At 36.2% G+C, this 15334-nt stretch overlaps 1 protein-coding gene and 1 long non-coding RNA gene across 6 annotated transcripts in view; one reads left to right on the top strand and one right to left on the bottom strand.

The window, feature by feature from the left end:
- The window catches only part of LOC135101218 (ribose-phosphate pyrophosphokinase 1), a 32775-nt gene that overhangs the window by 6687 nt on the left and 10754 nt on the right, over positions 1–15334 (top strand). Inside the window, exons 2-6 of one of the 3 annotated variants that reach the window (XR_010269158.1) lie at positions 4531–4714; positions 5135–5358; positions 6693–6866; positions 7837–7996; positions 13154–13296. Coding sequence is in view for 2 of the 3 variants with exons in the window: in XM_064004841.1 (XP_063860911.1) it covers positions 4531–4714; positions 5135–5358; positions 6693–6866; positions 7837–7996; positions 13154–13246 (835 nt within the window). In the remaining variant the exon portion in view is untranslated. The remainder of the gene's footprint in view (positions 1–4530; positions 4715–5134; positions 5359–6692; positions 6867–7836; positions 7997–13153; positions 13297–15334) is intronic. The other 2 variants (XM_064004841.1, XM_064004840.1) reach the window with 2 other exon arrangements.
- LOC135101219 (uncharacterized) overlaps positions 1766–15334 on the bottom strand; it is a 201177-nt gene continuing 187608 nt past the window's right edge. For all 3 annotated transcript variants that reach the window (XR_010269160.1, XR_010269159.1, XR_010269162.1), the window contains one exon: positions 1766–1902. This is a non-coding gene — a long non-coding RNA (uncharacterized LOC135101219). The remainder of the gene's footprint in view (positions 1903–15334) is intronic.

The following is a 15334-nucleotide window of genomic DNA, read 5'->3' as shown; positions in this document are numbered from 1 at the left end:
GTGTAAGAGTCACCATGATGATTTTAAAATTTTGGGGCTGGTGTAGGAGTCGCCATGATGATTTTAAAATTTTTGAGTGAAGGGTGTGTGTGTTATTAGGTGCTTGTAGTTTTGTGTGGAGGAAGAGAGTTGTCTTTAGAGGGCAGGCTGTGATTGCTCCCTTGTGTTGTGAGACACAAAGGGAAACATTCAGTGAGGTCACAGCTGGGTTTAATGATAAGTTCACAACACCTCCCTGAACAGTGCTTTAGACCTCACTGGGAGTAATTATTGTTTCGGCAGGTGTCTACTGCCTCCTTCTGTTAATAGTGTAGCCATGAAGAGGGAAGGTCTAGACAAGAAAATAGAAAACCAATGGAAAACAGAGATGTAGGAAAAACAAGTTTAAAGATCTACATGTAAAATAAGGAAGTAATTAGGTAAGTGGAACATTAGTACAGTATATCTATGGCCAATATCAAAAACTAATTTTCAAATTGTGACTAACAATCTGCCATTAAGGTGAAGTACAAACTTCCAGGAAGCAGAAAACCAGGACAAATTTTTGTGATACTGTGAAGGATGTGCAGAAAAAAACAAAAGGAAATTTTAAACCACCAGTTTTATAAAAAGTAAAAAAAAAATAATTGGACATATTTTATTTGAATTTAAATGTAAAAAAAATATTTGAATTTAAGTGTAAAAATATAAAAACTGTTGCATAAATTTTGAAGGATAAGAGAAGAATTATAGGTGACCAGCAACAGAAAAGAAAAGAAGAAAAGTGTTAACCTTCAAGGGATGCTGTTATAAAGGCAATGCCCCTGACAATTATCAGATCAGACTGGTATGGCACTGCAGTAATGATGCAAGGCATGCTCACTGGTAGAGTGGGTTCTCTACACACATACACACACACACACACACACACACACACACACACACACACACACACACACACACACACACACACACACACACACATATATACAGAACCCTTTAGTAGGGCTTAAGGATTTAGGAATAGGTTGGAGTGTGGGGTGTGGAGGAGGTGGGGATTATCAGGGGATGTGTGCAAGCGTGAAGCAGAGGGGGAGTCAGTTGTGAGTTTGTGGGTGTGGATGAGACAGGGGGGAGCTTGTGTCTACTAACTGTCCCTGAACATGGACTTCTTTTTATGCTTAAGGAACTACTACTACTGTATTAGAAGTAGTAGTGTGTGTGTAGCACCCTTAACGCTTGTGTTAGGTTTAGATTTATTATCGAATGTACATACAGTGGGCTTATCATTATTGTATCATCGTAATATACACAGGTACACAAAGATTCTTGATATGTTTATGCCTATATTTATTCATATATATATATATATATATATATATATATATATATATATATATATATATATATATATATATATATATATATATATATATATATATAATAGTACATATGTGAATACATGTAAATAGGTACCTATAATTTCTCTTTTTTTCAGATTATTCTCAAACATTGACAAACATAATACACTCACAAAGATAACACACACCCACACACACGATGTATAAAAGTTTGCATTGAATAATATAATTGTTCTTTTATCATGTATTTGAAAACAGCTGCAAAAAACTAGCCATAGTGATCTTGTTCACCTTGAGTCTGTCTGCTACTCTACTCAGTCTGAAGCAGTAATGGCACACATGTTTTTGAATGTTGACAAGTGCTTTCTTTGTAAATGCAACAATAAATTCATTTTAGTCATTTTGATTCATTGACACATCTTCTCCAGCCTGTGATGATATGCATGCCTGCATGAGCCATCAGCATCTTGTATGTAGTGGGGCTGCAGGTTTCTTGGTGTGGCTCATCATTGATAAGCAAGTCAGCAGAGAAGAGCAGTGTCAGCCAGTGGGAAGGCAGGGTCTGGGATGCAAGTGTACAAGTATGCTTGGTTTTAGAAATTTAAAGTATAATTTTTATTTATTTTTTTTTCAAATGCTTACCTATTAAAGAGAATTAAAATTCTCATGCATCATTCACTCATTTGGGGGTAATGTAAGGTATGAGATAACTTAATATATACTTTAATAGTCTCAGTTGTCTAGTGTAACTTTTACATATCCTTTAAGAACTAGTTAAATGTTAATTAACATCAGGCTAAAGGAAAGGACCACTTCAGAACAAAAGAATTTGAATATATTAGTTTAAATGATAGTTTTACCATCAAACCAACAAACATACCATCACTAAGGAGTGAAGTAAGTACCTAGTTCTTTCAGGCATTGTGGGTATGAAATTAGTACTCTTATTTTTTCTTGTAGTGGGGCCATGGCTCTAGTGGCCTCCCCTGAATAAATAATACAGGGTAGTGGCAAGTATGAGTGTGTTATTTGACTGGCAATACTTACCATAAGTGATTGGAAGTCATTGTGAATTTTTGAATATTTATGGAAGTAAAGTTGAATGATATAATGGTCATTTAGAAAACTAGATTTCATGACGTATCATCTCAGTTATTTGATGGCATCTTGCCAAGTTGCTTGGTTTGTGAAACTTTTTGTCTAGGGCCTGATTTGTAGGCCTTACCTCACAGTCTCATCCTGTCATCTTGTGTAGCCACCATCACTGCAATTATCCACTTACAAAGTAAATAATGACCTCCATATTGCAACATTCAATTTTGAGTCTCCTTTCACTTCCACACCTATTTGTTTCAATAGCATCATGTTTTTTCTTTATTTGAGACTGACACAAAAAGAAAGTATTTCTTATAAGAAAAAGGAGTATCATATGTAGGAACTAGAAGAAACACAATTTTTTGCTTCCACCTCCTGTAATTTTACTGCATATATGCATTTATTTACATTGTGCTGTTTGGGGAAAAAGAAAAAGCAGACAATGGAAATAGAATAAGACTAGTATAAAAATGGAACATACAAAGGAAGATACAAAGGTATGTATAAAGAGGTTAAGTGTATGATGCTTGTTAGGTAAAAGCTTAGAGTAGCAAAAGTTGGTATACGAACATAAAAAAGAAATATATATCATTGCTCAGTTAAGCAGAGCTGTGGGCGAATGTGGCATGTGTAGTTGATTACCACACAACTGGCAGACCATATGCAGCTGTTAGCTATCTGTGTAGCTGTTTGGTTGCTGTCATTTGCCCATGTTTGCTCCTATCTAATAAGCATATTGTAGGTGAAGGGCAATCTCATGTATCAGTCTTGTTACCCAAACAACTGAATGAACTTATTTATTAGCACAGTTTAAGAAGTCAGATTTCAGTTTTAATGACCAAATGCCATCACTTAGCTGTGGTCACTTTGGTCAACATCTTACCTTCATTTCTCTTGTAAGTTTCTTGTACCAGTCTGTTATTTGAGTGATGGCCACAGGGATGCAATACCTACTATGCACAAATGGCTTTTCTAAATTTACTCGGTTAAAAAAACAAGTTCAGTAAACTAGTCTTGAATATTCAGTACTTAAATGACTCATAATTATTAATCTCTAAATGATCTTTGATAATTACTCAAATTGTAGTAATATATGTTGAAGTCAGGATACTCCAACATGTATCATGATTATTTATTTATTAATCCTACCTATCTATCTATCCATCTCTATTTACACACACACACACACACACACACACACACACACACACACACACACACACACACACACACACACACACACACACACACACACACACACACACACACACACACACACACACCTGAAGTGATGAGTATCATGTAATTTTTTGCTGTCTGCACTCTCTCTCTCTCTCTCTCTCTCTCTCTCTCTCTCTCTCTCTCTCTCTCTCTCTCTCTCTCTCTCTCTCTCTCTCTCTCTCTCTCTCTCTCTCTCTCTCTCTCTCTCTCTCTCTCTCTCTCTCTCTCTCTTCAGTGGACGTAAGTGGCTTCAATGAGCGTTAGTGATCTTAGTATAAAATGTTGGTTGGGTATAGGCCACAACTCAGGAAAGTAGATCAGCCTCATCTATGCAATATACAGGGCTGATAAGTTGGCAAAGGCTGAAGCATTGTTGTAGTCTTTTAACCAAGCAGCAGCTTGAGATTGTAATAGCTGATGATTGGAGTTTGTGGTGAGGAGATACTGGTTGTCAAGGCCATTAGTTGTACTTTATTGGAGAATAGTATCTTGTTTACTTTAGTGGAGAATAGTATCTTGTTTACACTATTATACTGTCATTTCCTGACCACTTTTGTAATGCTAATCATATTAGCTGTAAACTTTTTTAATCAGTGGTGATCAAAAGACTATGAGTGAATCTTTCATGTTTACAGAGTGGTGTGGTCTACTGGTGGCTGTAGACAGATGCTTGGTTGTCCTTCAGGATGAAAAGCTCTGATCTTTGTTTAAAAAAAAAAAAAAAAAAAAAAAAAAAATATATATATATATATATATATACTCGTATATATATATATATATATATATATATATATATATATATATATATATATATATATATATATATATATATATATATATATATATATATACTACAGTGTGTTTTTCTTTTCAGTGTGGAGATTGGAGAGAGTGTGCGAGGGGAAGATGTTTATATCGTACAAAGTGGATGTGGAGAGATCAATGACAACCTGATGGAGATGTTGATTATGATCAACGCCTGCAAGATTGCTTCTGCTGCACGGGTTACTGCTGTCATTCCTTGCTTTCCATATGCCAGACAGGACAAAAAGGACAAGGTGAAACATGCTGGATTTCAGTGACTTGTCAGTGGTTCTATTCAAGCATTTTAGAGTTTTAATTGACCAGTGGTGGTGTCAAAGAAAGAGGGGACAGACACCTATAGAAGGATTCACTTGCCCATGATTTTCCCTTGATCTAAGCTAAGGCTTGTATTTTGGCAGTCATTTAACATGCTGTTCATATTGCCACTCTTTGAACCTAATGCTGTTGCAGAATTTGTACCACAACTGAATATTTTCATTGTTCTCTGTAAGAATCCTTGTTTATAGTTGATAATAATATGGTGGTATAAAATAAATGTTTCAAGTGATAAATAGCACTGAGCAGAACTATCTGAAATAGTCCTCTTTGTTTTAGGTTACATATAAACTTTTATACATCAGCTATGGCCAGATGCATTAATAACTCTTTTCCAGTCCCGTGCTCCAATCTCAGCCAAGTTGGTTGCCAACATGTTGTCTGTTGCTGGGGCTGATCATATCATCACCATGGATTTACATGCCTCCCAGATCCAGGGCTTCTTTGACATTCCTGTTGATAACCTCTATGCAGAACCTGCTGTTCTGAAGTGGATCCGTGAAAATATTCCAGAGTGGAGAAATGCCATCATTGTGTCACCTGATGCTGGTGGAGCTAAACGGTGAGATTAAACTTTTATAAAGCAGATGTAGTGCTTACATCAGATAGGATATAGTAAGCTCTATAAATCTTGTTTGTTAATAATGGAAGGGGTATGTGTGGTGTCTGGTATGGAGACATTCTATATGAACATCGTACTTTTTACTGTCTTGGAGGTTAACAACCTTTGATGGTTAGCATTTAATCTTGTTGCTTGGAGGCTTGCTTGATCAGTCGTTACCTGTGGTGGAGCTTGTAAGAATTTTCATGTGGGGTCCTGCAGAGGCTTATGGTGCTCCATTGTACTCCTTAGGTGTGGCATTAAAGGTTGATGACAGCCTGTTTAATGGTATTAGGCCACTCAACAAATAGAAGAATGGCTAGCTTCTGGTGGGGTTCAGCAAAAGACACCATTGCTCCACATGTGGTTACATAGTTTTAACAATACATCTGGTATAAAAGCTGTTGATTACATGACTGATAGATATATTGGTTTGTAGATGACTATTTTCCTCCTCCATTGTTCAGAGTGAGTGAGGGGAGGAGTAGAGTTTAAGTCATTGAGGATCTGTGATATTGTATGGAATGTATATTGTATGCTCTTGTTTAAAGACATTTTGGAGAGCAAGAGTAAATGAATGGAAGATATGATTTTTATTTATTTTTTAATTTTTTAAATGGCATTTTCATAAATGAGGATATTACTATATTGCCAATGGTTATTAAATAACCTCAGCCGTATTTGTATATATGGTTAATCTTTTTATCTTTACTTATCTAATGCTCTTAGCAATTCTGCAAATTATATTACTAAGTGAAGGTTCAGGCATTTGCCATGAATTTCATGACTAGAATGTATATTCATTTTGTGGATCTTAGGATCTGTGAAGAGTTTGAGCTTGCCAGAGTGACAGGATTGCTACATCATCCAGATTGCTACACTAACATGCTTTGTGGAATCCCTTTTAGTGTTTGTAAATGTGTGCAAATTATTAAATTGATGAAAACTACTTCCATGCTACACTACATCAGTTTCTAGGTTTTGGAGGGTAATATAGGCAATACATTGCTTCCTGGATCAAGAAAGTTCATGTTAGGTCATAGCAAATGTGTTATTGTAACTTTTAAATCATTGGAAATCAGAATAAAAAAAAATTGAAAAAAAAAAAAAAAGTAATTTTGTGTGTATATGTTAGAGGGAATCAATGTTAATGGATTTCACAAAATATTTGAGTGTTACCAGATTGGTTTCCTATATTTCTATAAAAGCAAATGTTTAGACTGGTAAGAATTTCACACTGGCATTTTTTAAATCAGATTGCATAATATTAATGATATTTAATTTTTTCTCTCTAGAGTGACATCCATAGCTGATCGCCTTAATATAGAATTTGCGCTGATCCACAAAGAAAGGAAAAAAGCCAATGAAGTAGCATCAATGGTTCTGGTTGGAGATGTGAAAGACCGCATTGCAATCTTGGTTGACGACATGGCTGACACTTGCGGCACCATCTGCCATGCTGCTGAAAAGTATGTGATTGTATGTTAGGCTTATAATTGTTTATTGTCAAGAAGGCATGTGATCCCAAAATGGGATTAGATTGATGAATCTGTTGATTTTAAGAATTACTGATGAAGAAATAATCCACTTATGGTCTGTACTCATATAGACTATTACACTTTCTTAAAGCATAAATCAAATTGTGGCCTAAAGATAGAAACACCCTCTCTCTCTCTCTCTCTCTCTCTCTCTCTCTCTCTCTCTCTCTCTCTCTCTCTCTCTCTCTCTCTCTCTCTCTCTCTCTCTCTCTCTCTCTCTCTCTCTCTCTCTCTCTCTCTCTCTCTCTCTCTCTCTCTCTCTCTCTCTCTCTCTCTCTCTCTCTCATTTAACTGGGCTGGCTAATTTCATGTTAATTTTTCTACCACGTGTATTTAGCCAAGGTTCCCCTAAACCCCATTTTTTTTCTATTTAATATTAACTTCTCCAACATCTAATACTGATATCCACCTTGGTAACTTTGGGAAACCTAAACCCCATAGTTGCAAACAAAATTAGCCAGTTTATTGACTGTGTGTGCAGCTTGTGTTTTTTGTGAATGTGAGTGAGCTTATGAAAGGGTACTTAAAAATAAATATATCTGTTGTAGAATAGATTCAGAATTACATTGAATTATTTCAGAGATACTTCAAGCAGTATACTGATAAGCAATTTGGTAACCACCACACAAGTTGCAACTTTGGGTAATGAGAGCGTGGGACAATATACAGATGGATGAGATGTGCTGTCACTCACCACCCTTGTCTGTCTTGGGCAACAACAGTGTGTTTGTGTCCGGGCATCACTGGGTTTTTAACAACTTTCTGCCACATTAGTGAACATCCACTACTTATAATAACCTCAAGCTTTTGAAGTGGTAGGTTTTATTTTGTTTATGATGTTCACTATATCAAAGGTTTACTGGTTTTAGGCTTTATATAACAATTGGTTTTATCTCTACAGACTTATGGAAGCTGGTGCCACAAAAACATATGCCATCTTGACCCATGGAATTTTCTCTGGACCTGCTGTCTCTCGAATCAACAACGCCTGCTTTGAGGCTGTGGTTGTAACCAATACTATACCTCAAGAACAGCATATGAAGGACTCTAGTAAAATTCAGGTAAGGGCTTTTGCCTCTATTTTAAGGAGAGAGAGAGAGAGAGAGAGAGAGAGAGAGAGAGAGAGAGAGAGAGAGAGAGAGAGAGAGAGAGAGAGAGAGAGAGAGAGAGAGAGATTGCTTGTGGATTTTCCTTTATAGAATCCATACTGATGATCATATTGGATTGAATGCATAGGGGTGCTGTTGAGTCTGTTGATGATAGACCCAGAAAATCAGCCTTAGGAGTGGGCTGCATGTAGGCAAACTTTGAGTAAGGAGGAAATGTGAATGTTGATAGACAAAGATATAAGAGTTTGAGGTAGAAAGGTGTGAGCACAGAGGCAGTAATGGAGAACAGTAGAAGAGACTTAACCAGGGACACTGATCTTCTGAGGATTTAGGCCAAAGAGGACAGAAAATATCATTACAAGGACTTAACAGGCATGATATAGCCTTAAGGTGAAGAAAGGAAGAGATCGGAATCATAAAGGTTTGAATTTTCATTAAGGTTGATAAGAGTTCAGCTGGAAATCAGAGAGAGCAGTGTTGTCATCTGGAGGAAGATGTTTTTGATTGGATTCCAGAATTCATGGAGATATAGCTGGGATGAGAATGTTAGATGAGATCAGATTTGTATGCTAGTTTTGGGGATTGGAATGCAAAGGTACCATTTGTAAATCACCTCTCTGTTCTGGGCAGCACAAGAAATGACTGAATTGAAGCTGGTGCCACAAAAACATATGCCATCTTAGAGGATTTACAATAGATTTGCTATTTTGTAAATAATTATACTCTTTAAAATATGAAAATTTTCTTCAGGTGTTCCACAAAATCTGCATCATGTGCCTGTCACTAAAAATTCTTATTGTGTGCCATTTAATATTTCTGTGGACATTACATCTAAGGACCTTTTTTATATGTGTAGTGTTTGATGTGGCATATATGTAAGTGTATGGTTAGTTTCATCTTCTGATATGTGTTGGGCATTGAGGTTTGTTAATATGTTTGTGTAATACTTGTTGTATTGTGTACTGGAAACAAAACAGTGAGCCAGATGTTTGGGGTATTGCATTTGTGAAATGATTATTACTGTATTGTGTTGGTTTTGTTATTCAAGCTGTATGAATGGTGCAGTAGAGAGGAGCACAAGCTGGGTATTGGCAAAGTTAAAGTGGATGGAAGACAGCTAAGTAATTCCCCTACAGGCATTGAAAGGGCATCCCTGCATATGAAAGATAGAATGTAAGCTTTGTGGAAAATGCATGGTGGTAAACTGCATGGCAATGATATTGAGAAATGGTTCACTCTGCAAATAAGAGGTGATTGTGAGGTAAGTGCATTAGTGAAATGTTCAAAAGTATGATAAGTAAATAATTATTTTTAGACTGATGTGAATGATATAAAAAAGACATAAGATATGAAGGCTATAGGAGAAACCATGCTGCTGTTATTCAGTATCAACTACTTGGGGACTTTACAACCAGGGGATTACAAGCACCACCTACTATATGATTGCCACATTTTCTGTGTGGGTTTATTTTCCTTCAGCTGTTTGATGTATTTAAAGGTATGAAAACTTAAGAGATCAGACATTTGCATATTGGCCTTGTGAAAGATGTGCCAAACTGCACAATATTACACAGTATGTGTAATGATTAAAAAGGAGCACAGTGTTTACATACATAAAAGTTTAATACTATGTTTATTGGTACAAAATTAAGTCTTCCTGACTAGTAGCAGTACTTGTGACTTTGGCTAGGACTCAAGATACTTGATCCTCATGTATTTGATAGTATATTTCTTATGCTTGATGTCATGTATAGGAAAAGTTTGTGGAGTCATGCAACTGAATATTGTTATTGGATTTTTCTTTCTGTAGTTGGGCATGAGTTTACTGCAGGAAGGATATGTGATGTTCCCATGTTTGAGTAATGTCTGTAGGGATTAGGAAGATAATTTTGGTAACATTAGTAGAGGGTTTGAATCTGGTGAATGCTGATGGTGTAGTGGAGCCTGAATGAGGTACTGGTTGCAGATGATTTTTCACTAATTACTGATTCAGCATAAATAGAGTAGATTGAGATGGCTGATAGAGGAGTGTGGATGGATTTGTGAAGGGAGAAATAGTGATAGACTTGTCTAAGTAAAGAAGCAGGATGAAGGTAGTTTTGAATGGTGAATTGCTTGGGAAGGTAGACTATTTCAAGTATTTAGTCACTTGTGGTTAGAGGAAGAGATGTAGAGGTGAAGTTTAGAATAAATGAAACAGGTATCAGAACGAGTGAATAGTGTCAAGTTGTTACTTACTTGAAGTGAATGCAAAGTATATGTTTTGTGAAGTGTAGTGAGTGGCATTGCCTATTCTGTAGGGATGAAACAAGGAGGGAGTTGGAGAGAAGAGGAACTTGAGGTGTCCAAGGAACATGTGCAGCAAACATGATGATAGTGAGAAAGGAGAAAGGGCAAAGGAGAACTGGTGTTGAGATGATGTTGGGATAGTTATCTAAGTGAGCAGGACAGTTATAATGACCTCAACACAGATGATTAGATTGAATGCATAAGGTGTAAAGCAAAGAGAAAAACCATGAATGTGATGGGTGCATGATGTGAAGAGAGTATTAAATGCAAAGAAACAAGGAAGTTTGCACAAGATAGAATTGAATGAAAAGCAATTGTGAAATAATAAATGGGACTTTGTCTTATGGGAGAGAAGCCCATTTCTGGTCTAGTCTGATGGTATAAGTGGGAAGGATGATGCAACATAATGTGGTAGGGTAAATTAGTTCTGCTGTCTGACTGATGTGATGAGACCTGGCATGCCTGCACAACTGACTGTTACTCAAGTGTGGTTGGGGAATGTTTGTGTGTGTGTGAGGGATCATCTTGTTTTGCAGATTTTCTTTGTGTTATGCTGGTATGTAAATAAATATAGGTAGTATCCATTATTTTAATGATGTGATAATTATTAATATATATATATATATATATATATATATATATATATATATATATATATATATATATATATATATATATATATATATATATATATATATATATATATATATATATATATATATATATACACACACACACACACACACACACACACACACACACACACACACACACACACACACACACACACACACACACACACACACACACACACACACACAGTGGAACCTCGGTTTTCGAACTTAATTTGTTCCGGAATGCCATTCAAAATCTGAAATGTTAAAAAACTGAAACTATTTTCCCCATAGGAATCGGTGTAAAATGGATTAATCCGTTTCAAGACAATAGTCTACCCTGTCATAGCGGCTTATGACAGATGCTCACACAGCCAAGATGGCTGTTTCACAACATCTCTAGCTCACAAATTATTTATCTAGAAAGGATGTATTGAATGAACTTAGTGACACAGAACTCATCAGAAGATACTGTTTAGACTGATCTAGTGAAGGAAGTCTTACAGAGGGGAGCAACCCACTTACTGCCAAAATGAAGGTTACCATAATACTTAGAGGTCTTGCTGCTGGGAAAAGCTACTGGAAAAATGCAGTTGTGCTGTAGTGATGGCATTGGGAGAGCCACAGGTGGATAGGGATTACTCCTGAGTGCCAAAAACTGTTTGTTTACATAGAGGCTTTTCAACAGGATCACATTTACCATATTTCAAAGATTGAATAACTGTCTTAGACTTTGTGCCTCTCCTCCAAATATGTAAAAATGAAGTAGATATATAGAAACTCTAAATTAGTAATAAATGACAGCTATTGCTATGTCTTTTGATATTTGAAATCAAGTAACTTTGTTCTAGAACCAAATTATGGTACTATAATTGAAGCAATAAGGAGTTCAAAATTTTGTTCAAAAACCTATTTGTTTGAAAAAGGAGGGATTCGGTAACCAAGGTTCCAATATATATATATATATATATATATATATATATATATATATATATATATATATATATATATATATATATATATATATATACACACACACACAATTTTTTTTTTGCAGATTCTTATAAATTAAATATTCTTTTAACAATTTGCAGGGAGGATATTTATATGGTCAGTATGAAATAGTGTGAAATTATATAATGCATTATTTACACATCTGCTATGCAATGTGTCTTTTTCTTATGAAATGTTATGTTTCAGTGGAATTTTGTTCAAGAGCTTTACTTAATTGGTTGAGTCCCATTGGGTGCATTATGTGTACATACCCATGATTTATGCATTAACATAATATTAAGAATTGGTTAGAGGTGTGTTGTCTTCCTTTCTCAAGGTGGCATCAGATTGGACAAAATTTGACATGGCTAGTGTTTGCTCACTGGATGCCTTGCTTGTGAGATTTTGGTGGTAGCTCCATTATTAAGGAGGTGCTTGGTGAGCAATGAACAATCAATCATGGGCAGTGCATTGCTGTATTGGCAATGTATTGTAAAGTATAATGGACTCGTAGAATAAGTTTCGATTTTCAATTTATTTTTGATGACATCAGTGACGTGGAACTTGATTGATCCTGTGGTCACCCTGTCCTGTCAGATGATGTAGGTTGATCAGTTTTGTAGAACACCATTATTGTACAATTCTGTGTATACACTTAGTAAAAGAGGGCTGACCAAAAGAAGTGCTCATGCACACTTATGCCAACAGATGTATGGACAAACTGTCATACTTTACCCTCTAAACATTTGTGAAGACCTGTCTTCATTTATTACACTGTGCAAGGGTCAGTTGTAAAGTATAACTGAAATTTCTCTATTAAGGAGCAAACGCAGCACTAGTTATGAGACCTGAGCCATGTGTTTCTCTGCATCTGTGAGTGTGAACTCAAACAGAATAACAAGTAAACAGAACCAGTGTTGCAATCATCAAGCTAGAGTTCAATGAGAGGCGTCAGTGAACTTATTTTTAACCAAAAGTCCACCTTTCCAACTTTTGCTCATTGAATTTTGCCCAGTTTGACATCACCTTGAGACCTAATATATTTTATAACATTTATTTCAATCTTTATAGCTACTTGTGGATGTTGATTTATTGTAGAAGTCCTTTTATTACTGCATCTTTAGTATGAGCTTTTAGGTTTTAGCATATACTGCAGTGGATCTTGTTTTGCCATTGATTGATGTCATCAACATTTTTGGAACTTGTTTTGCAGTTGATTGACGTCTCCAACATTTTGGCTGAGGCAATTCGTCGAACCCACAATGGTGAATCGGTTTCTTTCCTATTCAACTCGGTACCTCTCTAGATCGTGATGGCTGTGAATGTTGGCCCAGTTCATATGATGAGGCAAGTAGGGTACGTGGATTATATTACGATTTCTCTAAGCTGTGGCTTGCAAGGTGTACAGTTGTATTTAGTTCACTAATTTACTGTATTAATTGCCAGCCTTTATTCTTGGGGTACTTGGTTAGTTCATATAGGCATGTGGTAAAGTACTGGGAACTAATTAATTATTAACTTCCCCATCTGCTACTAACCATTAACGACCATTCCCTTTTTTTCACCATTTAGTGGAAAATACTATTTTATCTTGTGTAGATCAGCATGACAGTAGTCTTGTAGATGGAGGCTATATTAACACAAGCTACTTTGTACCCTTTGTATTCATGACCATTTTTGTCTTTCTGGCTCATTGATGATTGAATGAATTTTTCAATACTTCAGTATGCATACTGACAGTAATTTGTCCATATACAGAAGAGCTGATTATCAGAAGCAGTGTAAGGAAAGGTTCAAAGCACAAATAATGATGGAAAGTGAATGGGATAAATATCATGATTTAATACTGTGTTAAGACACTATTACATGGGTGCGTTTTCTGTCAGCGCAGCACATTCCATCAGCAAAGCACTGATGGAAATTTTGTGCTCATGCAGTCATCACTGTTGATGCTACCATCATTGCTGCCGATGTGTTAAGTGCACTTTTGGTGGTACACTTCAGGATTTTATGAGGCTATGTAATGATCCATGTAAATGTAACAGTAAATCGTGACACATAAGTATTTTGTGTGGCAGACATATTGACATAAATAATGAAATAGTGAAATATTCCTTATGGATAATGCTGACTGAAGAGCCTCCTTTGCAGCATGTGTATCATCTACCAGGTTATCTTGATTTTGATCAAAGCAACAAGAACCCTTTTGTAAACACAAACTTACTGATGGTAGCCTGCTCCATATAATAATTATTTGCATGAATAACTCCTGAAATTTATGCTGACGAAACATGCTGTGCTGATGGAAAGTGCACCCATGTAATGGTGCCTTAAATGTGGAAGGAGAGGTGTAACAGTTGTGGGAAAAAGAAGTGTTAAGGTTATTATGGGATATGATGAAAAGAAGAATAGTAACTGAGAAGCAACAAATGGCCACATTGTAACAGTAATTCCAATAGTGCCAGCATTAATAGGTGCATACATTGTATGTAGAATGGAAATCACAACTTTAGAATGTAGGTAGTGGAAGTATTATCTGAGGGTGCCTGCATTAAAAATGGAATGGAGGAAATGATTGCTGAAGTTACTGTGGAAAGATAGTATGATCTATAGTCTGTTAATGGAAGCTGCACAAAGCAAGCTGTGTGACCTTATGCAGCAGATTTGTAAGCAAATGCTGATTGGCTATTGTAATTTACAACTCATTTTTGTTTATACTTTGTTTTACATTAATGTCACAATTGGTGCATCTTATAATATTTTATAAATACTATAAGGCAATAATAGTCATTCATATTGTTCAAGTCTAGGCCTAAGGGGACCGACTGAGTTGAAAATCTGGAAAATGGAAAAATCATTTCATGGCATTCTTAGACCTAGTATTTCACAATGCATGCATGCAAATTTGTCATCCATGTTTAAATACTGTTTAAAATTGCCATTTAAATGTCTCCTGCTCACACTCGCAAAGAAAGTTTACAAGCAACAATTTTCTTTATGGCAACATATGGAAGTTTCCTCACTCACACCCACCCACTCTGCGTGGGAAGAACAATTAACTGGCACAGAAGAGCCTCAGTACGTGTTGTACACGCTCAGAGAGAGGGAGGGAATTAGCGATATTCTCTCTTTCACCAACTTCTACATCAGCTTAACGTTCACTCAGTTGCTGCTTTCTGGCTCTTTTTTACCATGATGGGTAAGGGGAAGTCTTACCTTACCCAAATGAGTGAGGTATTAGCAAAAGCTTGTTGGATTTTAATTGAGAGCAGAGAACAACATGAGGGTGTGTGTGTTGTCTCATCACCCACGTCAGCCTACGCTTCCATGCCGTGGTCTGTCCTTCCTGCTACCTCACCTCCCACTCCACATGCAAGTGATGTTTCTGCCTCTG

Source organism: Scylla paramamosain, chromosome 6 (assembly GCF_035594125.1).
Source record: "Scylla paramamosain isolate STU-SP2022 chromosome 6, ASM3559412v1, whole genome shotgun sequence".
NCBI classification, from domain to species: domain Eukaryota; kingdom Metazoa; phylum Arthropoda; class Malacostraca; order Decapoda; family Portunidae; genus Scylla; species Scylla paramamosain.
The sequence above is the reverse complement of the archived record's forward strand: the minus strand, read 5'-3'. Positions and strand labels throughout refer to the sequence as shown.